Raw genomic sequence first — 27659 nt, 5'->3', positions numbered from 1 at the left:
ATAGGAGCAGGAAGGCTGACGTTGATGAATTGATGAAGGGTCTAGGCCCGAAACGTCAGCCTTCCTGCTCCTATGATGCTGCTTGGCCTGCTGCGTTCATCCAGCTCTACACCTTGTTATCACAGAGGGAAAGAGACAGGTTAAGCGAGTAAGCAAAAACTTGGCAGTTGGAATATAATTGTCATGGAGTCAGCTTTCATGCAAGATCAACTTTTACATGACTATGTTGTAGAGAAAAACTCAAGTACACAAAAGTACGTTTTTGCAGTGATAGCCACAGATGTCTGAAAACAAATGTACAAAATTAAGGTGCAAGATTTATCTTCTGAAGTTGTCAACGGAATGTTACTCCAACAATTTTGATTTTTAATTTTTCCTATGCAATTGTCTACAATTTTGCATTTCATCTAGAAATAACTTATTCTGCAAAGTTCACAGACAATTTAAGTACTAATAGCTGTTGCAAATTCTGGTCAGTTAGACAGGCAGAAGATACGTGCAGAAATCTGAAGTGACCTTGAGTGCAAGGGTTGTTCAAATTCCAGGCTGACAAGAAATACTACCATCTGTGTGAAATGTTGATGATTAACACACATGCTTATTATTGAAGCAAGCATTCTGTAAATCATTTTTTCCTAACTAGTGGCTGGATTTAATGCAGTTAGGCTAGATGCTATAATTTGTAAGCTCAATATTTGCATGCAATACGTGTTTTGTATATTAGTCACTTCACTATGAATTCACTCAAGTCTTCAACCTATTAACCCTTCGAAAGAATTGGGATCTGTGCCTACATGGTGCCTACTCTTCCTGTCATTGGTGTTATTGAACATAGTGTTCAACCCACTTTTCAGGACAAAAAACAGTTTCAAAGCTGGAGAGAAGTTGGGTTTTTACATTGGTAATACTGCAACCCCAAAGTTAACACAAATCTTCCGTGGAAATTAAAGAGGTTGCAGTGTGTGGGCATAGAGTATTTTTAGGCAACTTCAAAATGATTTGACGTGCAAAGTTCAAATTCTATACTGACTTCTGCCAGAAAAAAAGTGAGCAACAGACGCCTACTAACACTGACTGATAGTGTGAAAAGCCTGAGGTTTGCATATACTGCTTTATAACTTTCATCAGTGAGATAGTTGACCACTGACATTTATCTGTTATTAGAATATGCTGTGCTTTCATACCATCATCTTGGCAATAACAGTATGCAGAGAATAATCATCTGGCAAATACTCAACTGAGTTCAAATCAGAAAAAATGAACCATATTCAATTTAAACCAGTCAAAACAGGTCCAAGATTGGATGACACCTTAGAAGTTAGGATTTCATTTTAACCTAGGACAGGAAGGGATCCCTCAGTAGTTTTTCAGCGTGATACCTGGGCTATGATAACTCAAAATAAGATCTACAAATGGTTTGCAGCATTCTTTGTATTCAAGAGGTTATTGAAGATAAGACTCTAAATTTGTAATATCTGCACTAAGGATTGTAAAATGAAAAGCTACACGAAAGAAATTGTAATTTCAAAATATGTAATATCTGTGTTGTCTGGAGCTTAAGATTATGTGGGTGGGAGAGGAATTCGCAGCTCTACTTTGAATACTGTCAATAGCATTTTCTTACATTAACCTGTTTGACAAAGCTTCAGTTTAAAATTCCCTTGAAAGGCAATTGCTCCAAACAATGCACAGAATCACAATCTAACCTAAACTATGTACTCAGGGCCTGAACCTACAACTTCCTCATGTTAACAAGTCTTCAACCAACTGAATTCAGTTAGCACATAACTACATTATTTCTGATGCTTGTCACCAGAACTCTGCATGAGTATACAATTACAGCAGACAGGACAATTAAAAAAAAAAGAAACGAAATAGTTCTGGCAAATGTAAATTTCATTACTGAATAACCCAAATAGGACAAAATTACCTATATACAAGCTGTGCATTTGGAAGGATTTGTTCAAATTTGCTGGTGTTCCGTATTCGAAAGCTAAGCACTGCAGGTGATGGATTGCTGGTAAAAACTTTAATTATTCCACTTGGAAACGACATGGTCATATCACCAGTGATTTTGACTATGCATCTGCAAAAACAGGACAAAATTAAAGCATCACCAGATAACTTGGTAAACAAGCAGCAACAGATGGCTCATTTTTTGCTTTAGAGATTTCTATGCTTTCATTAGCAAATTACTTATGTCAGCACAAGGTATCACTGCAGTTTAGCAGGCAACTTTCCTTTACGATTGGTCGCAAATATTTTACGCAAATTAGATTTCCACTAAACTTAATTTTATTCTTTAATGAGATACAGGCATCACTAGTTATGTCATTATTTGCTGCCCATTCCTAATTGCCCCTGTGAAGGTTGTGAAGGTGAGCTGCTTTCTTGAACCACTGCAGTTGATCTGTTATTAGTATTACGTAGCTGTTTGGAACAAGTGAGTAGGTTGCTCAGCCGGAAATCAAAAGTCAAGCACTTTTCTGTGGCTCTTGACTCAGACCAGGTTTGCCTTCTCCGAAGGATGTTATGATATTTCCTGATCACAATTACTGAAATTATCTTTTAATTCCAGATTCATTAATTCACTGCGCTTAAATTCTACTAGCTGCCACTAGTGGAATTTGGCCCCATGTCCTCAATGCATTAATTTAGGTTTCTAAATTACAAGATGAATGACATTACCACAAGGCCACAATCTCCCTTATATAATTCAGAGGTTTAGCAGAAGAAGAGAAAGAAATGTTCCATTGCTTTTTGATTTTGCTAAAATTTTCAGCCTTTGGGAATCGATTCTTACTCTGCAGCAAGAGAAGAAACTGGTAAACTTGATTATCTGGTAACTGATTAAGATTTATTCCATTGCTAAAGTTCAAAAAGTACAGCAGCTGATGGTAAGGTTAATAAAATATATAAAAGCACAATTAAATATAAAGTTCAATATCATAATTAAATAGCTCCTTAGAAGATAGTAAGGATAGCAGGATCGGGGATGTATCACAGTTTTGTAATATGTGGATATTCTTGCATACCAGTTTGGTCCAGACTAAATAAAAACCTAAAGAACTGCAGATGACGTTAATCAGAGACAAAAGTAGAGGTTGCTGGAAAAGCTCAGCAGCTTTTGAAGGGTCACGTGACCCAAAACGTTAACTCTGATTTCTTTCCACAGATGCAGTTAGACCTACTGAGCTTTTCCAGCAGCCTTTATTTTTGTTTCTGGTCCAGAGTAAACATGTCTACAGCAAGTATTGAAGTCCACACTGTAGGGATTCTATGATCACCCAAGCCACATGCAAATTGGCACAGGGCAAATCAGATTAGAGAGATAAAAGGGTGGCTCAAAGACTGGTGTGGGTAAAGTGGCTTCCAGTTCATGGGTCATTGTTGTTAGTTTCTTTTTGGGTGGGGAGATGGGAGCTGGTATTCTTGGCAACCACAAAAATAGGGAAGTAGAGAGGATTTAAAATTGAATAATGGTACATGGGATCAAATTTGGGAAGATGTGGTATATCAAAGAGTAAAGTCAAGGCTAAAGAGAAAGGCGTTAATAAGGAAAATTTGACACAGACCGTCCAAGTAGAGATAAAGAATATAAATTCAAGAGTCAACCAACAGACAAGATTAGTATTTGTCCTTTCACTATAGGCAGTGAAAGAATAAAACTAAACGTTCTGTCTCTGCGTGCATGTCGCATTCAAAAGAAAACAGAAGAATGGATTGCAAATAGAAATGAATAAGTACAAAGTGGAAACATTAGAGAGACACGGCTACAGAATGACAGACTGGGACCTGAATTTTGAAAGAAACAAGACAATAGGAAAGTATGAGAAAGTGGAAGAAGGTTCTATTGGTTAATGATAGTATTAGCATAATACAGAAGGATGATTGCAGTTCAGGAAACCAAGATGTGGAAACAGGTTTTGCACAAATGAAGCAATAAGTCACTTGTGGGAATGGTGTACAGCCTCCTAATCATGCCATACAGTAGGATGGTGCACAAGGTAAGAAGTAATGAGTGCTTGTCAGAAAGGCACAGGTGAGTATCATGGGAGATTTCAATTTACATATTGATTGGGAAAGTTAGATGAACATTAGAAAGCTTAGCTGAAGAGTTCATCGAATGTTTTAGAAGCATAGAAAATAGGAGCAGGAGTAGGCCACTCGCTCCTTCAAGCCTGTTCTGCCATTCAATAGGATCATAACTGGTCATCCAACTCAGTATCCTGTTCTCCCCATACGCTTTGGTTCCTTTTAGCTTGAAGAACTACATTTAACTCCCTCTTGAAAGCATGCAATGTTTTGACCACAACTGCTTTCTGTGGCAGAGAACACCACTGGCTCATCACTCTCTAAATGAAAATATTTCTCCTCATCTCAGTCATAAATGGCCTACCTCATATTCTTAGACTGATCCTTGATTCTGGACTCCCTGGTCATCGGGAACACTGTTCCTGCAATGACCTGTAAAGTCCTACGAGACTTTTATAGGTTTCTATGAGATCCCCAATCACTCTTCTAAATACCAGTGAATACAGTCATAGAGTCATACAGCATGAAAACAGACCCTTTGGTCCAACTTGTCCATGCCGACCAAGTTTCTGAAACTAAACTAGTTCCACTTTTCTGCATTCAGCCCGTATCCCTCTAAATCTTTCTTACTCATGTACCTATACATATGTCTTTTAAATGTTGTAACTCTACCTGCATTTACTATTTCCTCTGCCAGTTCATACCCACTTTGTGAAAAAGTTGCCCCTCAGGTCCTTTTTAAACCTTTCGCCTCTCACCTTAAAATATATCCCCCCAAGTTTTGACCTCCCCTCTCCAGGGAAAAGATCTTTGCTAGTCACCTTATGTATGCTCCTCGTGATTTTATAAACCTCTAAGGTTCTAACTCAACGTTCTATGGTCCAGTGGAAAAAGGTCCCAGCCTATTCAGCCTCTCCTTATTACTCAAACCCTCAAGTCCCGACAACCTGGTAAATCTTTTCTGAACCCTATCCAATTTAATAACATCCTTCCCATAGCAAGGCAACTAGAACTGTACACAGTACTCCTAAAGTGGCCTCACCAACATCCTGTACAACACCTATACTCAATTATCTGAGCAATGAAGGCAAGCATGCTAAATGCCTTTTTAACCAGCCTGTCTACCTGCGACGCAACTTTCAGTGAATATGTACCTGGACCCCTAGGTCTTTGTTCTATAACACTACACAGGACCCTACAATTAACTGTATAATTCCTACCCTTGTTCGTTTTACCAAAATGCATTTATCCAAATTAAACTCCACCTGCCACTCCTCAGCCCATTGGCCCAATTTGTCAAGATCTCTTTGTAATCTTAGATAACCTACTGCACTGATGACTATACCGCCGATTTTGGTGTCATCTGCAAACTTACTAACCATGTCTCCTAAATTCTCATCCAAATTGGTTATATAAATGAGAAACAACAGTGGACCCTGCACCGATCCCAGCGTTTATTGCCCATACCTAATTGTCCTTGAAAAGGTGAAAAGGTGTTGGTGAGCTGCCTTCTTGAATCACTGAAGTCAATTTGGTGTTAGTATGCACAAATGCTGTTTGGGAGGGAGTTCCAGGATTTAGAACCAGCGACAGTGAAGGAATGGCATCATATTTTCAGGTCAAGATGGTGAATGACTCGGAGGGGAAATTGCAGGTGGTGGCACTCCCATGTTTCTGCTGCCGTTATCTTTCTAGATGGTAGTATGTGGGTTTGGAAGGTGCTGTCCGAGTAGCCTTAGAGAATTTATGCATGCATCTTGTAGATAGCACTGCTCCCTTTGATGCGATGGTATGTCTCAAAGTATTTCACACAAGTGCAATCAGACAAAAATTGACAAAGGAGGAGATATTAGGAGGAGAAGTCATATCAAACTCGGTCAAAGAGATAGATGTTACTGAAAATCTTAAAGCAAAAGAAAGGCAAAGAGATCACGTTTAGGGAGGGAGTCCTTGGTTAAAGAAAGGAATGGGGGCCCACATGAGGCCAGAATACAAAGCTCTCAGACAGTTGTAGGACTAGGAGAGATTATACTAGTGACGAGTGAGCCCATGGAGTAAGTGAATAGGAAGATGAAAATATTAAATTTAAAGGGAGGGAATTGAGACCAATTGTAGGGCTTGACTCTTAGTTGAATAAGGCCTGCTAACTCAGCACAGGAGATGAGCTAGAGACCTTCCAGCTTGCATGTCCAGAGCACAGAGAAATTCCTTTACTTATTAGTGATAGGAGAGTAAATTTTTAACAATATGTCGACAAATTGCATTAATTGCAAATCTAAAAGACTCCTTTAACTGAAAAATGTAATTATTTGCATTTCAATATACTCGTTTAGGTTGCATAATAGACTAAATCATGCTAACAATTAATTTCACTTGCATTCAATTATAACCATAGTACTAATTATAGTAAGCCCTGCAACTGAAAAGTGCAATTCAATACACCAAAATCCATCTGTAAAATTTCAAGTCTTACAGCACCACAGTTTGATGCCCTGAGACGGAACTTTCATGTTACGTTTGCAGAAGTACATGGACTGATACTGTAAATCAGATCCACTTACTTTGATGGGTCTGCTCCCTTAAAATAAGCATTAACTGACTCTGTGAAAGCAGTTGCAACCGGCAAGGAGTCTTGTGTTCCAAGACTTATTGGACTGGGTCCACGAGAAGTGCCTAGTGGATAAATACAGGAAAATAAAAATGTACTTATGTTAATTTAATTCAACAGTAGCTTTTGTGCCAGTAGTTATATAACATTTTTAAATGGAGATCTTAAAAGTTTGATTTTAAAACTTTAATAAGTTGTATACAGAACATTAGGTTCATATTTTTAAACTTGAAATTATCAGGCATACAAATTTGATCATTTGAAACAAGTTAGGCAGGTTGAGAAATTCTGAAGAGTAAAATGCAAAACAATTTTCTTTTTCATAGTGCAAACTGTAGCAGTAAAGCAAACGTTTGGTGATGCACAACAGCAACAATTTCTCAGTATTTTAATAAATAATGTGATTATGTAAACGGCCAATGCCCAAAAGAGGGAAACTTGCAATGGTGACGCTGTGCAAACTGAATCACAACTGTGATATACAGTGCCAAAATTTTGACTTAGTGTCTCAAAAATTCCCAGTACCTTTCATTTAAGCCAAAGTAGATAACAAGAGGTTAACCACAGAATACCTACAGTGCAGAGAGAGGCCATTCAGCCTGACATGTCTGCACTGGCCCTCCAAAGGGTATCCCACCCAGAACCACCCCCTCCATCTTCACAACGTAACCCCACATTTACCATGGCTATTCCACCTAGCCTGCATATCTATAGGCACTACAGGACAATTTACGTGGCCAATCCACCTAACCTTTGGACTATGGAAGGAAATGGCAACACCCAGCAGAAACCTATGCAGACATTAGGACAATGTGCAAACTCCATAGTCACCCAAGACTGGAATTGAACCGGGGTTCCTGGCACCGAGCGGCAGCAGTGCTAAATACTGTACAACTATGTTTGTTGGTGGAAATATATTGGAAAATAATTAGAAATAACATGAATGTACCTTCAGTGCCCTCTTATTTCTTCTTAATATTGCTCCTTGGTGACATCATCTGAACACAAAGTGTTGGTTTTGTAAGCTGACAATACCCAGTTCTACCTCACCATTATTCATTTTTCTCAAGTGTTCACTGCTGCTAAATTATCAGATTACTTTACTTAACATTCACTACGGGATAAGCAATAACTATATCTAATTAAATATGAAGAAGACTGAAGCCATGGTGTTTCATTTCAAACTCTGTTTCCTAGTTACTGGCTGCATTCTTCTTCTCGGAGATTAAATTGGTCTGTTCACTACATGGATGTCACACATGATCAAGACATGAGCCTCCAACCTCATAACAGTTATCAAAATGACTGCCTATTTCCTTCACCAAGATTGCCTGTCTCAGCTAATCTGCTTATCAAACCCTCATTTATAGCTTAATTACCTCAGGTCTCAGCTATTTCAATGCACTCCTGGATGGAGTGTGCAAGATGGTGGCAGAGTAAGACACTTCAGCTGAAGCTCCTCTGCTCACCAGTTCCTTTTCCTTTTTCTTTGCATTCTTGCAGCAGTTTTTCTTCCAACCCCCCACAGCTTTTAACTTCTTAAACTAATGGAGGCAAGATGAAGGGAGACGAGTCGCGGGCTGGAGCGTGAAGCAGGGAGCAGAGCGAGCACAGGCTGGGTCCTGGAGCGGGAAGCAGAGTGAGCGCAGCCGAAGCCTGGAGCGGGGAGCATAGCGAGCACAGGCTGGATCCCAGAAGCGAGTTGCAGCCGGAGCCCAGAGCAGGAGCAGAGCATGCGTGGGCTGGCTGGGAGGCCAAGTCCTGGAGGTGAGTCTGGGACAGAGGGAAGGCCTTGTGTTCGGAAGCCCAGCGGGCATGGACTCCGTCGAAAAGGACCATAACTTGAGTACTTTAAAGACACTTTTATTTTCATTCTGGGCTTTTAAACTCTGTATTCCCATGCTAGTCTATTTCTTTCTACTATTTCAACTCTTTAACAACACTTAAAGTATCTGTATCTAGGTACTGTGTACCTAAGATGGCACCGACAGGTGACATTACAAACTTTTCACTGCACTTATTCGCTTGCACATGATAATAAAAACTATTCTATTCTATTTTGCAAACTTCAGTCATTCAAAACTTTGTTGCTGAAACCTTAAGGCACGCTAAGTCCCATTTACCTATCGCTACTTGTTCTCACTGAGCTACAAACACTCTTGGTCAAACAATGACCTGATTTTAAAATCCTTGTTTTCAAATCCTTCCCCAACCTTCTGCTTCCTTCTTCTGTAATCCCTTCTAACCACATGATTTTCAAGTATCTGTGCTTCTCTAATTCCAGCATTTTAAGCACCCCCAGTTTTAATCAATCAACACTGGTGGCCATGTCTTTAGCTGCTTAGCCTCCATGTTCTGGAAAATCTCCCTATAAACTCTCTCCCCCTCTATATTACCCTTCTCCTTATGAAACTCCATAAAACCTACCTCTGACTAAATATTTGGTCATCTGACCTAATATTTCTCAGGTGTCTTGGTATTGCAATTATTTCATGATATTCCTCTGAAACAGCTTGGGATATTTTATGTTAAAAACACCATATAAATGTAAGTAACAGTTATTATAACAACCAATATTATTTGATAGATAAGCATTCGTTAATTGGTGACTTCTTGTATTAATGCTTACAAGTTATAAAAAATAACGGAAAGTATGCACGTACAACTTAAGTGAGTCTTGTACTGGACATTTTTCCTCTATATGCAATTTTGTAACTGGAATTATGAAAGTTGATGCATTTACTTATGTCGTTCCAAAGAATATTATCATACAATAACAAACTACTGAACGTTTTTATGCAGATGTTAATTGAAAATCTAAATCCATTTGTGTAAAAATTGCTGCAACTATGTTGTTCCTCTGACTTTTTGTTGAGTATTAAGTTGATTAAAGCTAAAAAGAAAAAGCAGTCAAAATAGGTCAATATCACCTATTTATTGATGAAAGAGAATGTCTGCTGACATCCTTGTTAAAGGTCTCAATGTACACGTGCAAAATGCACATGCGCAATATCCCCGTCAGCCTGCCAGTGTTGTCACTCTAGCTGATTCACAAAAATTTACTGTTTTTCATTGGCAGACTGTTTTATAAAATGTGCATATATTTCTGCGTGTGCAATGTGAACTTTTCGGGGTGTCAGGAAACATCAGTTTAGGTAAAAATCATGAAATAATATTTTATGACTACATAGTAATTTGCCTAGTTAATTTTAGTTACATGCTTATAGTATTCCTACATAAATACTGGAATTTGTATCAGGATGTTAACCTTCTTGGACAGACAGGTGCAGATAAGGTTCAATGCAGGGAAATGTGATGCAATGCATTTTGGCAGGATGAACATTAGAATTGTAGCCCTTATTTTAAATTGTCTTTCAAAGAGGGTGCAGCAGCACGGGGACCCGAGTGTACATGTAAATGATTCACTGAAGGTGGCAGGACAAGCGGAGAATGCATGTCTTCAGCTTTACTAACAGGGCCATAGAGTACAGCAGCAAGGAATATTATGCACAATTGTGAGTGCCACATAATAGGAAAGATGTGAATGCATAGGAGAATAGTACAGAAGTGATTTACAAGAATGGTTCCAGGAATAAGAAACTTCAGTTATGAGGATAGATTCAACAAGTTGGAACTGTTTTCCTTGGACAGAAGGAAGCTGACAGGAGATCTGATAGATGTTTTCAAAATCATGAGCTGGCTGGGTACAAATCTGTTTCTGCTCATAAAAGGAAAAAGAACAAGAAGGCACGGACTTAGAGAGTGACCTGCAAATGAAACAAGGGGATGCAAGAAAAATTCCTTTTAACTCAGCGAGTAGTTCGGGAATGGAATGCACTGTCTGGAATGGTGGTGGAGGCAGGTTCAACTAAGGCACTCAAGAAGCACTGAATGATTATTTAGATAGAAACAGAGTACCAGGGTATGGAAAAAAGCAGGAGATTGGCACAGGATAACAGTGATGATTTGAACAGCAGACATGATGCGCAGAACGGCTGCCTTCTCCTTCTAATAATTCCATGATTATGTTCTATTTACCAAACTTGTTACTTTTCTTAATCTCTTGCTGCACAGAAAGTTAACCCAGAAAATAGATTATCCTAACTAGGCGATAAACCTTGTATCACATTATTTTTTCACCCGTTGGATGTGGGCATCTTTGGTTTGGCCAGAATTTATTGCAAGTTCTTTGTAGCCCTTGAGAAGGTCGCGGGGAGCTGCCTTCTTCAACCACTGCAGTTCATGTGCTGTCGATAAACCCATGAAGTCATTCGTGAGGGAATTCCAGGATTTTAACCAAGTGACAATGAAGGAATTATCAACTATCTTGTTGCCCTTGTGTCACTTAAGTCCTCACCAGCCTTTAACAGGAATATATTCAGTTGTCAAGAACTCAGTGATGATCTCAGAAATAACAATAAAACAAGCGATATCCAATTCAGGTGCTATTTAGATAATATTGTAATACAAAATAACCTGGGTCCAGATATCCTAAATATGATCCTCCTCTCTAGATCACTCACCCCTTCGTTCAAGAGGTACAATCATTGCCAGTGTGAATATGATCATCAGAATACTTTTAACTTTGTTAGCTGGCGATTAACAAATGGCCAGTATCATCTTGAACTTGCATACTGATAATGACATCAGGTCTTATCAAAGGAGGTATCTGCAGATTCTTGATCTGGTATAAGGTATAACATACTGAAACAAAGGATGTGTAGCCTGTTGGTAAGGAAGCCTTAGCAAAAGCAGTTAAAGAATAAGCATTACTGATTCTCAAGACCTGTTTTTCCTTCAACTCACACTTCACAAATCTAAGCTCCCAATACTTGTAAGAACTCTTTGGATTCACAGGAACTTCATACGAATGAAACCTTTAAAATTCTGTATGACTAATTCATGTAATCACACCAGACACTTCAATATATTAATCTGCACATAAAAATTATCAAGCAATAAAATAAAAAATGTTTACCTTCAAAAGAAAGGATACCTGCCATTTATCCAGCATGTTTGACAGTTTGAGTTCCAAAGATGCAAAGGACAAATAAAAGTTACAGAAAAGAGTTGTGGAGAAAAGGACTGACAAAATAGAGTAAATAAACCTGAGGATGAGGGACAACAGAGATGGAGTACTTACTGAGGAAAAGTAAAGGTTAATTATTGCTAGTAGAGAACAGATGATTTCCTGAAAGGCTATGTACTTTGTACAGATGTTTATTGTCAATGTAGTCAGTTTTATCCATTATTTATTCAAACAGTTCACAACTAAAAACTAGTGAATACAAACTATCACAGTAATAGGACTGATTCCTCTATGAAATGGTTCAAAGCTTTCAATTACAGTACCTGGAGGTGTCTCACTGCGCCTCTCAAATGAAGGAAGTTTTCCAGTAAACATATCACCATCTAGTACATCAAACACATAAACATAGGGACAGAGACCAAAAGACAGTGACCAGATATTAAAGCAAATGCGTCATGCAGAGAGATGCAAAATTTTCTAGGTTTTAATTGTGCAAAATGTAGATGTCAAGGTTTAGAACAATGAAACCAGATATCGGCTGACATACTGATAACTTCATCTAAGTGCTAAGGACATTCATAAAGTTTTCAGTCAAAATATCTAACATCAAAATATGAAAAACTTTTAGGAGTGTTTCCAGTTTTGCACAATTAAAAGTGCCATTTTAGCATGCTTTTAGACTGACATCACATATTTGAAAGGAACAGAACTCAGCAAAAAACATGCAGTTAGAAGTATACCATAATTTATATTAAGCGTATATGAACCAGCAGTTGTGATAATATCAACTTTTTAAAACATCAGTTTCATCATGACTTGTATGCATTTTTCTTCACTGCAAAAGCTGGCTGAATGGCCAAATCAGATCGTTCAGAACATCAGGTCAAAAGATTAAAGCAGAATGCAAGTTAGATTATATGATTTTAATTGAAGATATCTTTAACAATAGTATTTTTCTTTGTTTCCAAGACAATTATTTTGAATGCAAATGAAATTGAGATTAGACAGCTAAACGTTATAAAAACTCAGTGAACAAATCAAAGTCAGTATAAAACATACTCTGAAGACTTATTAAATTTATTATGCTTTGAAAGCTGGTTTTCTAGATAAAATTAGGTACAGAAACTACATGGCATGCTCAATAATATTCTAAAAACCCATCAGAATATAGTATTAAGACTGTGATTTAACAAAGCGGCACTTCTGTTAGCAAAGCCCATCATCAGCGCTGAAAAACACAAGCAATGCAAACTGAACAAATAAATTGATTAAAATATTATATTAAAATTGGTGGCATGCACAGAAAATAAGAAAAGTGGTTTTCATATTTTGTTCATTTTTCCAAACATTGGGCAACTTTAAAAGTTAGGATGGCCTAACGAATAATCCTTAGATAAACAGCACCAATACTTTACAGGTGAAGCTGAAACTTGGTTTCAATGTTCTTGGTAAAAACTGTGCCTTAACAAGTTTCCCTTTCCTCCTGAATAATTAGAGTGGCAATGATGAAGCATTCTATTAGCAGGGTGTGAGATTTCTATATGTTTTAGTGTAATTTATTTTTGAATTTGTATTAGTGTTTATTGGAGGGATTTAACGATTAACTTGAAATATTTCTGGAGTCACAGTGGTTTCTTTTAAATCACAGTGAGAGAAAGACTTCCTGGAGAACAATGGGCTTTTCCTTACATTGGCAGGATTATATGAATGAACAAGGAAAACAGTTTTGTATTGGGCTTCAGTTTACAAGTGCTTGGAATGTTGTTCTGTCTTTTAAGTAGGGAAAACACCCATCGCCTTGGGAAAAGTCTCTTATTTTCCAGTTTGTTTGGGCAGATCTGGTGGGTTCTTAGTTGAAGCTAGGCTTGTAAAGCTGTTGATCCTGAGAAAGAAGGTTTAGAATGGTTAAAAATAAGTTACCTCAGTGAAATACATTTAGGAAAAGTTCCTGACCAGAGGTATTTGGTTAAAACCCTGAAAAGGTTATGTGAAGCTGAGAAAGCTTAAGCTTAGTTACATGAAAACACCAAGGAAAAAGAAAAATCATCTAATTTTCAACACTGGGAGCTGAAATCACAGGAAAAATAATGCATGTAGGAGAGATAGAGAAAGCAATTTTCTGGCGTACAGTTAAGGTTGTTTTGGGATTAGTGGGATTATATTTTTACCATGTATTTTGAAATATTTAAAGGTATATTATATGTAAATAGCTCAGTTTCTGTATTAACTTTATTTCTTTTGCATAATAAACTTTTGTTTCACTGTTGAAACAAAATCTATAGCATTGTATGCTAATATTTCAGTGAAAGACCACCTCAATAAAATCAAAGAATGAACTGTCAAGCCAGATTTCAGTCTGGGATCTGACATATCCAGTAATAACATCAGTTGGGATCAGTCTCCCAGCCTGCCTCAATCCCTTACAATTTGCCTACCGATGTAATAGGCCCATAGAGAATGCCATATCCCTGGCCCTGCCCTCATCCCGGAAACATCTGGACATCAAAAGACATCTATGTCAGACACCTGCTTGTTGACTACAGCTCCGCCTTCAACCCATTATACCCTCCAGACTGATCTCAAAATTGCATGATCTTGGTCTTGGCTCCAGACTCTGCAAACAGATCCTCAGCTTTCTGAACTACAGGCAGCAATTAGTGAAGATATGTAACTGCACCTCCTCCACAATAACAGTCAACACTGGTGCACCCCCGCCAAGGATGCATTCTCAGCCTCTGCTGTACTCCCTTTACACTTACGACTGTGTTACCAAATTCCGAACGAACACCATCCACTCCGTCGCATATGTTCATATGAGGCCAACTTCAACAAGACAGCGCCCAAAATGTCCACCTTCTTCTCAGCCAAGGATTTCCCAGCACTGCTGTCAACAGGTTCAGACCCTCAACCGGGTCTGACCATCTCCCACACTTCTGCCCTCACCCCCTCTCTCTTCCCATACCGCAACAGCGATAGGGTTCCCCTTATCCTTATCTACCATCTCATCAGCATCCACATCCAGAAGATCATCAGATGCCGATGCCACCACCAGACACATATTTCCCTACCCTCCTTTGTTCACCTTCTGCAGGGACTGTTCCCTCCGGGACACACTGATCCACTCTTCCTTCACTCCCAACAGCCCTACGGCACCTTCCCCTGCAACCAGCAAAGATGCAACACCTGCCCATTTAACTCCTCCCTCCCCAGTATCCAAGGGCCCAAACATACCTTCCAGGTGAAGCAAACTTCACCTGCACTTCCCAGAATCTAGTCTACTGCATTCACTGCTCACAATGTGGTCTCCTCTACATTGGGGAAAGAAAGCACAGACTAGGTGACCACTTCACAGAACATCTACGTTCTGCTGCACGCAAGACCCTGAGCTACCTATTGCCTACCACCCTGTTCCCCGGCCAACATCTGTGTCTCTGGCTTGCTGCAGTGTTCCAGCGAAGCTCAACGCAAGCTGGAAGAACAACACCTCATTTTCCACTCAGGGTCGCGACAGTCCTCTGGACCTAATATAGAGTTCAATAATTTTAGAGCCTAAACTCTCCCATGTCCGAGCCCCCTACCCCACACAGCAGGCCTTGTTACCACATAGCCTGCCATTACACACTACCTATTGTTAGTCACTAACAGTCCCCATTAACAGCTATTCACCTTCCTAGCCAGATTGTTATCAACTCCTTTGTCTATCCAACTGCTCTTCTCATTCTTTGGGCTGTATCTGTTATCCTATTATTTACTCCCTACCCCATCCCCCTCCCTATTTTCTGCATTTTCCCAGGTACCATCAGTTCTGAGGAAGGGTCACCAGACCCGAAACATTAACTCTGATTTTTTCTTCACAGATGCTGCCAAATCTGTTGAGTTTTTCCAGCAACTTCTGTTTTTATTCCTGGTTTAAAGCATCCACGGTTCCTTCGGTTTTTATTTAGTATTTAACTCACTGTCACATCTCTTCTAGGTATGTCCACCTTGAAGAAGTTCTGCTCCTCTCTCCAACAGGATTTCCATTCCAATCTTTATTCTTGTCCACTGACATTAATTTCACAGTCACTCCTGGTGTTTGACCAAGTATTTACTAAAACCTGCTTCCACAGCCATATCACATTCCTCAGTGACCGCCTCCAGCTCAGACTCAGCCCACGTGCATTCCTCCTGAAGTTTCATCCCTCATGTTTTGAATCTTTGCAGGATCATAGATATCTGTGACGTTCAACATGTCACTGAGCAGGTTCAGGAACAGCTTCTTCCCGGCCATTATCAGATTGATGAATGGACTCCCTAGCCTCAAATAATGCTGATCTTGCTAACGTTGATCTCGCCTAGCGCACGCCCTGTGCAATGTAACCTGTATGCCTCCGTCTAAGTCTTTTTGATCTGCACATCCTTTGCTTACTATGATCTTCCTGTACTACTTGTAAACAAAACTTTTCACTGTATTTAAGTACACGTGCAATAAATAAATAAATCCTAATGTAAGGGAAAGAGGATTGTAATCAGATGACAGATTTGGAATTTTCCAGGTTTGAGTTTGAAGCAAATTTTCTGCAACAAAGAATCTTGGTACCTAGTAATAGACTTGATGCTACCATATTATTTATTTATCACAGATAAGTGAACTTCAGTCTCTAGAAAAGTAAAGTCAGGATGATGACTGGCTTGGATATGAACTTGAAAATGGTGACGATCCCATGTATTTGCTGCCCTTGTCCTTATAACTGGTGAAGGTCAAGCGTTCGAATGTATTGTCTAAGGTGCCTTGGTGAGTTGTTGCTGTGCATCTTATAGATGGGCACACACTGCTGCCACCAGTGTGTCATTGTTGCGAGGACCGAATGTTGAAAGCATTGGATGGGGTGCTTTGAGAGTGGTTGGAGCTGACTATTTTGAACAATTGGAGATAATTCAATCACACTCCTAACTTGTAGCATATAGATGGTGGGCAAGCTTTGAGGAATCAGGAGGGGAGTTAGCAGTTACAGAATTTTAAGCCTCTGACTTGCTCTTGTCTTGCAAACAAAGTAGTTATATGGCTGATCCAGGTCAGTTGGCAAAGGAAACCACGAGGATATTGAAAGAGAAAAAAAAAAAAAAAAAAAGTGTTGAGGGGCAATGGTTGGATTCTCTTGTTAGAGATGGTCACTACCTGCCACTTGTGTAAATGTACATGCCACAAATCAGCCTTTGCCATATTTGGATATGAATTGCTTCAGAAAAAATAAAGTCTCCATAGTTCTACGAAAGTGTCGGGCTGCTTTCTCATTAGAGAGGGATGACAGTGGTGGTTTAACCTGAGGGTCACCACAGTCAGGTGAGGTGAGAGGCTGAGGAGGAGTATCCTTCATAGTAATCTCAGCTGGTGTGGAAATTGAACCCATACTGTTTGCATTATTCAGTGGTACTGCTGCATAGTAGCTAATTAGGTGGGGTTGAGAGGGCACGGGGGTCAAATATCAAGACTTTATCTCCACAAGGACTGTCTGGTGGTCATACCTAGAAATACTGTTGTGGATGGATACATCTGCTACAGGCAATGTGATGAGGATGAGGTCAAGTGTGTTTTCCTTTTGTTGGTTCTCCCATCTCCTGTCGCAGACCCAGTCTGGCAGCTATGTCCTTTAAGACTCAGCTAGCTTTGTCAGTGGTGGTGCTATGAAGCTACACTTGGTGATGGACATTGATGTTTACTACCCAGGGCACATTCAATGCTCTTGCCACCTTTATTGTGACCTCCAAGTGGTGCTCAACATGGAGAAGAACTGAGGGAGGAGGCTGTAGGTGGCAATCAGCAGGAGACTTCCTTCCTCATGTTGACTCAATGTGATGAGGCTTCAACTACAACTCTCTCCTGACCATATACCACTATGTTGCCACTATTTGTAGGTACTTCCTGGAATACTGATGGTGGTGTCTGGGACAGTCATACTCAGGGAATCATATTTTCACAAACAATATCAGGCTCTGGCTCGACTAGCCTGTAGGACAACTCTCCCAATTTTGGCACACGGTCCAGATGTTAGCAAAGAGGTACACGGTTATTAGTGGCCTGGTTAATACTGAATCCATCTTGTTTAATTCTTTCTAGCTTGCTAGGCCATTTCAGAAGGCATTTAAGAATCAAACAAATTGCTGAGGATCTAGTGTCACATGAAGGCCAGGTGTGATTGGCAGATTTTCCATCCCTAAAGGACATTAGTGAACCAGAGATAGCAAGGTGTAGAGCTGGATGAACACGGCAGGCCAAGCAGCATCAAAGGAGCAGGAAGGCTGACGTTTCGGGCCTAGACCCTTCTTCAGAAAATCACCAGATGTGAACCAGATGTGTTTTTACAACAATCATCTAATGGTGACCATGAAACCATCATTAAGCTTTTAATTCTACATTGAATTCAATGAATTCAAACTTCACCATCTACCACTGTGGGATTCAAATTCATTTTTCAGAGCATGAGCCTTGATCTTTGGTTTACTAGTCCACCGCATTCCCCCAATCTTAAAGATCATATATCTTCTTGTTTGTACAAATATACTGGGTATAACATGGTTGTTGCAATTCCATATGTTACATGAGTAACTGCAACTCAAAGCTACCTAACTTGATAAAAATTTCAAGGAACCTCCTGGGGTAGGTAAAAGTGTCTTTTTAATGCAAGCTTTCTTTCTTCTATTGAGAAGAAGAAATGCCAAAAAAGACAGACTAATGAATTTCAGATGCAAGACAAATTATTTGAACCATTGTCTAACATTGTCATAGCTGGAAATTAATAATTTATGTTATATAATGAAATTATACCATTTAAATATTCACTACATTACCACTTTAGAATTATTGGCATAATAACACCAATTTATAAGTACATGTTAAAATGCGAAATATTATTTGGAACAGTATTACAAAGAGAAAATTCTGATTTTAAATAAATTTCCCTGACACAGAATTATCATGGAATGAAAAATTGAGTAAAAGGCCTCTCTTGATCTTGTGATGCAAAGTTATACAGTGAAACTCAACTGGTAGAATAATTAATATATAAAACAATACCAGGCATGGGTCTTTCAATTGCAAAATTCATATGAAAAACCGCAGCAACTAAGGGAAAATGAAAAAAAAATGTTCATAGGCAGAATTTAAAACACTAAACTGGAAGAATTTCCAGTCCCCTGTTATAATGGCATTGCTGAGAAGAATCATAACAGTTCCAGCATTAATTAATACTCTGAGATGTTAGTTATTTCCCTCTTTCAAATCAGAAAATAAACATTATAAATGCGCTGCGCATTTTGGTCTATCAATTTATGTTATAGAGTTTATGTTTGAGGAGTTATCCAAATTCCGAGTATCAAGCAACTAAAACTGTAACACAGTGGCTTAATTTTAGAAGTAGCAATTGATTCAAAAGTTGCTTAGCAAATGCAAAGTATAAGCTTACAACCACAGAATACAGATGTATCAACTGAATCAACTTACAAAACTATTATGCACAATCTAGTCAATGAAACTCACAAATGGCTGCTAAACCATCCTCCCAATAATAAGGATTATGGCTTTTGAGGAAGGAATGAAACTGGATGTGGTGCATGTTCCAATTTATTACTAATGTAGGACACTTAAAATTAGCATTACCCTCACCACATGACATAGCAGGCCTCATCCAAAGCAGTGTGCACATTGAGACATTTTGTTCAATCAGCGACGTTCTGGATTGACTTACAAACGTCTCAAAGATTAACCTGTTTGGCTTTACTAGGCTTTTAGACTTTCAGTACTAACATGACTGAGAAACCAATATATAGATGTGATGTATAATCAATTCCAATTTTATGGAGGTTGATTTCATCTCTAAAATGCCTAACAGATCTCTGAAAACATCTGCAGAACGGTGTTTATCAATAGTTGCGTGTTGGTAGAGCACTTGAATATCACTTTCCTGAAATATGCTGCCAAAACTTTTAATCTTTTACTTATCAGGACAAATGCAAAAGTGCTAAATTCCAAACAATGACAATTTACACTGCAGAAGTCCCAAGGGTTGGCAAGTTAACTCTGATTGCCAGAGGCATTGCCATGGAGAAAATACGAGGGTTCCTTTAAAAGTTTTAATTCCCCAGCAATTGCAGGGAACTGTTCCCTGTATGTGAAAGTATGTTGCTTCCAACAAGAAAAAAATGAAACAAACGAGGACCTCATCTGGTTGTGAAGGTAGTTATAGGTACCTGCTGGAATTGTTTAGCAAATACTGTACATATGGACATCTCAACAAAGATCAATGTTTTATTTTACATAGGAACATGGGAGCAGGAGAAGGCCATTCAGTCCATCGAGCATGTTTCACGCTTGAATATGATAATGGACTTATCATCCATTTAGATGCTTTTTGCCTACACTCTCCTCATATCCCTTTGAATCATCAGTATTTAGAAAGTTGTCAACCTCGACTTTACACATACTCAATGACTGAGCTTCCATACCCCTCTGGGATAGAGAATTCTGAATATTCACAACCTGCTGAGTTTTAAAAAAAGTAAATTCTCCTCATCTTGGTCCTAAATTGCTTCTCCTTATTTTGCAAGTGCGCTTCCGGTGCTACACTTATCAACCAGAGGAATCATTTTAGCTGTCAGTCCCTTTAGGTATTCAGTAAGTTTTAATAAAATAACCACATTCTTCAAACAGAGCATACAGGGTCAGTTTTATCAAACTCTTCATAGAACAGTCCTATCATCCCTTTTGTTGGTTGCTTCATCACCTGTTGCAAGCAGGCTAGTGACTATGTCGATTAGAACTCAACTAGTTTGGTCAGTAGTGGGGATAGGCACTGAAGATCTCCACCTAGATCGCTTTTTGTGCCCTTACCACCCCCAATGCTTCCTCCAAGAGGTGGTTAACATGGAGGAGTACTGATTGAGAGTGGGGTGATGGTGGAGTATGGGTTAGTTGACCTACTTAATTTCTAAGTCAAGCTTGCAAAATGAGCAAATGGCTCAGGTGTCATCTGAAAAGAATGCTGATCAGGCCAATCTCAATGCATGGAGCTATGCATATTCCAGCACATATATTCACCATGATGATTGGCTTTTGGTAGATGGAGTGGAGCACCCATTATCCTCAACATGCAGGAAAATGCAGCATGTGAGACTGCGCCATCAAGTGAATTTCAGCATAGGAGGGATTACACATGACCACAGGTTCAAAGATAATGAATGTATCAATTACAAATCAGAAACATACACAGTGTAGGAGGTTAAGGCTTATTCCATTGAAATGTGATTTTCATGGAAACCAACCAAAATGTTAGGGAAAATGGATATACAGGGGATCCCATGGTACACTATCTATTTGGGCACACATGGTGTCAGTGCTTTTTTTGAATTACTAGGTGCCTATAGTTCCCCATTGGAAGTTACATAAAGAAAGCAATCAGAGCTCACTTGTAATCAGTTAGAACCCTTTACTCCTGTAGAATAAATTGGTTTGATTATTTGAAACTTGTTGTTCTTGCATTTGTCTTGAGTGAAATACAAAAGCTTTAGCAATATGCATCTTTATTTCAGCATCTTAAAAGCAATATGTAGGACAGATTGTCTTCAATATAAACAAAATACTAGCTTTGCTAGCTATGAATAGATTCATTAATGAACAGATATCATGTTCATTGTACAAAGCTATTCAAGAATGCATTTATCACATTCTTATTTAACTGTTATTTTTAAATGTTTTAGTCCTAACTCAAATTAAATTCAATTGCTACTGATGTTCACAGCAAGTAATGCAAGAATTCATTAGACCATTTTGTTTGTTGAATTATATTAAATTGGTATCTAAAAGAATTTAAATGTAACGGACTCTTAACATGTACCTACCAATGGTAGGTGTTGTTGCTGTACTCAATGAAGCAGATGACCCAATTGAGGATGTACTTTCTGCACGTGCCAGTGGGGCTACAGGAGGTGGACTGGTGGACGACATTGACGTAGGACTGAATGATCTAGACTGAAAAAAAAAAGCATTAACTCAGTTTGCTCATGTACAAGTTTCTAACTGAATTGAATAATTGTGTGATATATTGTTAAGGGTCCAACTTTAAGTTAGAGACCAGGTGGCAAATTGTAGTATATTTTAAAGTAAATGGCATTTTATTCTGTATAAAGACAAAAACAGATCATTAAGTGATTTGACAGATTTAAAAAAGTGAAGAAAGAAAATACAAGCATAAGTTTCTTATTTCATACAATTCAGTATGACACTCTGAATACAACATAGGTTACATTGTTGAACATTTGCATTTTTGAAGATGTTTCAAAAACTATGCAAAAAAACCTGTGCTGTCTGTTCTGTTCAGATTTAACGGATATAATTAATGATTTGATCACTATAGACTTACTCCCTGTTGCAAAGCTGCAGACTCAGAAGCAGTCTAAAAACTGGAGATTCTGATTTCAACAGGCATTGTAGAGGTTTGGTTCTAAGATGGAAGATGAAATTGGATGATACAGGGCAGAAGGCGCAACCTTGATGTGACAGATGATTTTTACAAATTATTGTTTTTTTTTTTTCTTTGCCCCCTCTCAAACTCTAAAGCAGTTTCTTTCTATTTCTGATGCTGGTTAATCACATTAGGACAATGCTTTGCTGCTTCCTAGGTATTGACAATTCTCCTCAGTGGCTGATTGTCAGAGAACCAAGTCAATGAGTATTATAGGTTATTTGTCTCATGGGATATCTAATAATAATTCATCTATGACATTATGATATTACAGTATTATTCAAAAATCATAATTTTAAAACACTTTTGTTTCATAACAAAGAATAAGAAATTACCTACAGAAGAAATTACCATAAGTTGGGAGTGGAGTAACACAGTTCTATCTCTCCACTGTATTTCCTGACACTCTACATACCCTCGGTGTTACCCAATATTTAATATTATAGAAACGGTAAGTTCCTCCAATTATAAATGGTTAAATCCAAAGCTACTATTTTATCTACTCATCACATTTTCCCTCCCATTGTCAATTTCACCATCTCTCCCCCAACAAACTTCAGCCATTAGTTTAATCTGAACCAGATTTACCAGCTCTAACTCAATATCCTTACCATTAGAAAGACCATCCGACTTCCATTTTGGTAAAAATCAGCCAACTTTACTCATTTATCGTGCTACTGCCTTTGAAGCTTGCAAAATTGAATGCACCAATAATCTCCTCTCAGTCTTCATTATCTCTAACCTACCCAAAACCGTGATCTCCATATCCTAAATGACACCACATGCCACTGGCACACATTGAATGTGGATGCTGATATAAACTGGCTTAGTTTCCAATGGCAAAAATTTAACATGTCCATTCTTATATTCAACTATTTTCATGACCTCACACCCTATAACACACTACTGGTACCTGTGATTTCAATTGTATGATCATATTCATTGGAACTCCCTCATTACCACTACCCTCTCCAACTTTATACATAATTTGTTAAGTCAAGTTTTAATTACTCTAACGCACTGAATTTTAACAGGGGCAGGTTGCAATTTTAAACCTCACAAGCTCATCATATTTATGGTCATGCAGGTTTAAATAATCTTCAAAGCAATGAGGAAGCTGTCAGCTTGTTTGAAGCAAGTACTTGGTGGAATTGGCAAGTGCCTTTTTGCCGATCTCCAGAATCCTGTTGCCTGCTTGGGATTCCTCCACGATCAGGCACCTCCATGATGAACATGACTTTGCCCTCAAGACCAGTAATCCACCAAAAAGCCTTGAAGACTCCTCCTCTGACTGACCACCTGCTCCCACTGATCAAACTCTTTGTCCAATTTCAATTGGCCACAAACCTCAGGCTCTCTCATCAACTAATTTCTCAACCAACTATCCCCAAGCTGGTTACATGCCAACTAGCTAGATTAGAGTCATACAGTCACACAATCTTGGGTCCAACTCGTCCACGCCGACCAAGTTTCCCAAACTAAACTAGTCCCACTTGCCTGTGTTTGGTCTATACCCCTCTAAACCTTTCCTATTCATGTACCTATCCAAATGTCTTTTAAATGTTGTAACTGTACTTGCGCCTACCACTTCCTTTGGCAGTTCATTCCACATACGAATGACTTTGTGTGAAGAAGTTGCCCCGCAGGTCCTTTTTAAATCTCTCCTCTTTAAAAATATGCTCACCTCCACCCCAGTTTCGAACTTCCCCCACCCTAGGTTAAAGACCTTTGCTATTTACCTTATCTATGCCTCTCATGAGTTCATACACCTCTAAGGTCACCCCTCAACCTCCTACATTGCAGTGAAAAAAGTCCCAAACCATCCAGCCTCTCCTTAGAACTCAAACCCTCCAGTCTCAGCAACATCCTGGTAAATATTTTCTGAACTCTTTCCAATTTAATAACATCCTTCCTATAGCAGGGCAACCAGAACTACTCCAAAAGTGGTTAGACACTGTACCAACTTCCTGTACAACCTTAATATGATGTCCCAGCTCCTACATGCAATGGTCCGTGCAATGAAGGTAAGCGCTTATTAAAAAAGATCAAGTAGAATGATACACAGGTTTACACTGGCTAGCATAAGGTTATCAAATGGCATTGAGTGATATTTTAGGTTAGCAAAAGACATAGTTGATAACATTCAAAAAGATCTCTGAAATTAAACATTTGTACAATATTCAGACAAGTTAAGGTTGCTATTACATTACAGAACCAACTTACATGTCACTTTAAAAGGTAACAAATATCCTAAAATACTTCACAAAGGTATAAAGAAGAAATGGGTGATGCAGCAACAGAGGTAATATTAGGATTGAACAAATGCTTGGTCAAAGAAGTGTTTTCAGCAGAATTCTAAAGGATAAAAATGAGCTGGAGAAGGGAGGAGGCTTAGGGAATCAAAAAAAAAATGCCAAGTGTGAGTTATTGGTACCTAAGGCATTAACAACTATGATTTGAGAAGGTTGGGATTGGTGTGGTGGAGTAGGGATGTCAGGATCTCACAGCAACAGAATTCAGGGGAGAGAGGCTGTTGACTGTGTGGTGTTACAGAAATAAGGAGAGATAAGATTGTGAAGCAATTTAAACATGAGTATGGAATTTCAAATTTGAAGCACTATAGCACTGGAAACTAATGCAATTCAGTCCAGACATCAGTGATGGATGAGTGTGACGCAGTGTAGAGAAGGAAACAAACACCAGAGTTTTTGAAAATAAGAATTCATATCATTCTTGAGGGCATGTAATTTTGTCAAAAGTAATAAAATAAGTAACACAAAAAAGGAAGTTGCTGGAAAAGCTCAGCAAGTCTGGCAGTATCTGTTAACAGAAAATCAGAGTCAACATTTCAGGTCCGGTGACCGTTCCTCAGATAATTACGTAAGTAATTGGTAAGTCCATATTAAAATGGTTCATCACTTCACTTCAAGGCAATGGATAACTTGGACAAGGTAAATGCGAAAACTGACAAAGATAATTTTGCACAGATGAAAGACATTGAACAAGTTCAAAGTTTTGAAATATAGGCAGGTATGGATACTACAAATGTGAATATGGCATTTAAGTTAAACTATGATTACTGAGTGAAAAAGTATTAGGAATGTACCTAGACATTAGAAGGAAATTATCCAAATGAATTATTATCATATTGAACCACATGCAAGTGATAATTTTAAAAAGCAAAAACAAGTTGAAGGATAGAAGTCTAGTCTTTATTCACTTCAAAAGTTGTTTTTTTTTTTTAAAAACTTACACAGACACATTATAAACATACACCCTCTATCCAACCGACAGTTTCAGAATGCTACTGTACATATATACCTCTAGAACAAACCAAACAGTGAGTCAGGAAAAGGGTTTTCTTTACAGATTGGTGACCTGTAACCAATGAGGTTCCACAGGGATCAGTGCTAGGACCACAACTATTTACAATTCATATTAATGACTTGGAGCAAGGAAACAAATGTGTTGCAGCCAAATTTGCAGGCAGTACAAGAACAAACTGAACGGCAAGTTGCAAGAGGGACAGAAACATTTTACAAAGAGATACTGATTGGGTAAGGAATTGGACAAAAAGTTGGCAAATGGAGTATAGCGTAGAAAAATGTGAATTTGTTCATTTGGAAGGGAAACAATAGAAAGAATGTTATTTAAATGGACAAAAACTGCAGAAAGCTGCCCCACAAGGAGACTTGTGGGGTACTGGTGCACAAAAGACAGAAAGCTAGCACACACGTGTAGCAGGTAAGCAGGAAGGGTCCTGACCCGAAACATCAACTTTCCTACTCCTCTGATGCTGCCTGGCCTGCTGTGTTCCTCCAGCTCCACACTGTGTTGTCTCGGACTCCAGCATGTGCAGTTCTCGCTATCTCCAAGGGTAATGGAATGTTGGCTCTTATTTCAAGGGGGTTGGTGTATAAGAGTATCCTGCAACTGTACAAAATGCTGGTGAGACCACATCTGGAGTACCGTGAGCACTTTTGATTCATTTATTTAAAGGAAAGATGTTTCATTGGAGGCAGTTCAGAGAGGTTCACTAGGATGATCCTCAGTATGGATGGATCGTCTTAGGAGCAAGGGTTGAACAGTGGAATTTAGAAGAATGAGAGGTGATCTCAATGATACATATAAGATTATTAAGGGGCTTGATAGAGTAACTGCTGAGAGGATGATTTTCCTTATGGCAGAGGGAACAGTCTCAGAATTAAGGAGCGCCAATTTAAGATTGAGAGAAGGAAGAATTTCTTCTTTCAGAGGGCTGACAGTCTGGGCAATTCCTTGTCACAGACAGCTGTGGGATCCTTGTGTATATTTAAAGCTGATATAGATAGATTCTTGATCAGGAGGAAAATCAAGGGTTACAGGGAAAGGGTAGGAAGATGGACGTGAGGAATGTCAGATCAGTTATGATCCTATTGAATGGTGGAGCAGGCTCAAATGGGCTGAAAGGCTTCTCTTCTTCCTATTTCATACGGTTGTTGATTGGTTTTAGAATGTCAGTCATGAGGAACGAAGTGCTAAAGAAAAGTCATGTTGGATCAAAACTTTAACTCTGTTTCTTTCTCCACAGATGCGGTCAGATCTGCTGAGTTTCTGCAGCATTCTCTGTATTGTTTTGGAACTAAGTGCTATTTGGAAAGGGACACCATTAATAGATTTTTTTTTTTTAAAAAATCAACCTGTTGAGACATGTTGTTATAACACATCTCTGGATCAAGTGGGATTTGAACCTAGTTCTTTTGGCCAAGAATGGACACTATCACTGCACCACAAGAGTCCCTCAAAAACCCAAAACATTAAGAAGATTAACAAATCAAATTAAAATAACATTCCTATGGCTGTGATGCAGCTCAGGCTCCCCAATAGCCTTCTTCACAGCCGTTACATATTTAAGGAATTTCTTATGGGGAATCCTGCATGCAAACTCAAAATCACAGCACACCAAAAACCAACTGCCACAACCCACAGAAAGGTTAAAGTGGATAATGCACCTGGACTTTGTAGAACCGATAATCCTGCATGCATGTTAATTAAAATAAATGGGGATAATATTAGTCATTATTTACATAACATACCTTGTGAAAACACCTAATATAAATACAATCAAGAGGGGGGAGAACCCCATAGCCGAAACTTACATTGATTTAACACCTTATCACATCTCTCAAAGTCTATAAATTACTTCACATAAGCGAACCACATTGAAGTGACTGCTGCAGCTAAACACATTGTTGTTTTGTGCACATCATATCCCAAGGCAACAAAAACATTTTTTGGTGTTGATTGAAATAATATTAACCAACTAAACTCTGTTCTTCTCTGAAGAGAAGGTGGGAATATTAATTCTGGAATATTCATAGAACAGACAAAATATAGTTCAATGTTTCATACAGAGGACATCGCTGCAACAGTTCATCAATGCCTCAATTTTGAAACTCTCATTCTCATGTTCACATTTCTCCAGGACTTCCCTACCCGTTACTTCCTCTAG

General features: G+C 38.7%; 1 protein-coding gene across 1 annotated transcript in view; it reads right to left on the bottom strand.

The window, feature by feature from the left end:
• Window positions 1–1926: 1926 nt before the first annotated feature.
• The window catches only part of fcho2 (FCH and mu domain containing endocytic adaptor 2), a 154328-nt gene continuing 128595 nt past the window's right edge, over window positions 1927–27659 (bottom strand). The window contains exons 21-24 of the mRNA XM_048593807.1: window positions 21546–21675; window positions 11996–12055; window positions 6597–6708; window positions 1927–2086 (exon numbers count right to left, since the gene is read on the bottom strand). Of these exons, the coding sequence (XP_048449764.1) occupies window positions 1927–2086; window positions 6597–6708; window positions 11996–12055; window positions 21546–21675 (462 nt within the window). The remainder of the gene's footprint in view (window positions 2087–6596; window positions 6709–11995; window positions 12056–21545; window positions 21676–27659) is intronic.

The sequence above is a fragment of the Rhincodon typus genome, chromosome 3 (genome assembly GCF_021869965.1).
Source record: "Rhincodon typus isolate 14 chromosome 3, sRhiTyp1.1, whole genome shotgun sequence".
In the NCBI taxonomy this organism is placed as follows: Eukaryota; Metazoa; Chordata; class Chondrichthyes; order Orectolobiformes; family Rhincodontidae; genus Rhincodon; species Rhincodon typus.
The sequence above is the reverse complement of the archived record's forward strand: the minus strand, read 5'-3'. Positions and strand labels throughout refer to the sequence as shown.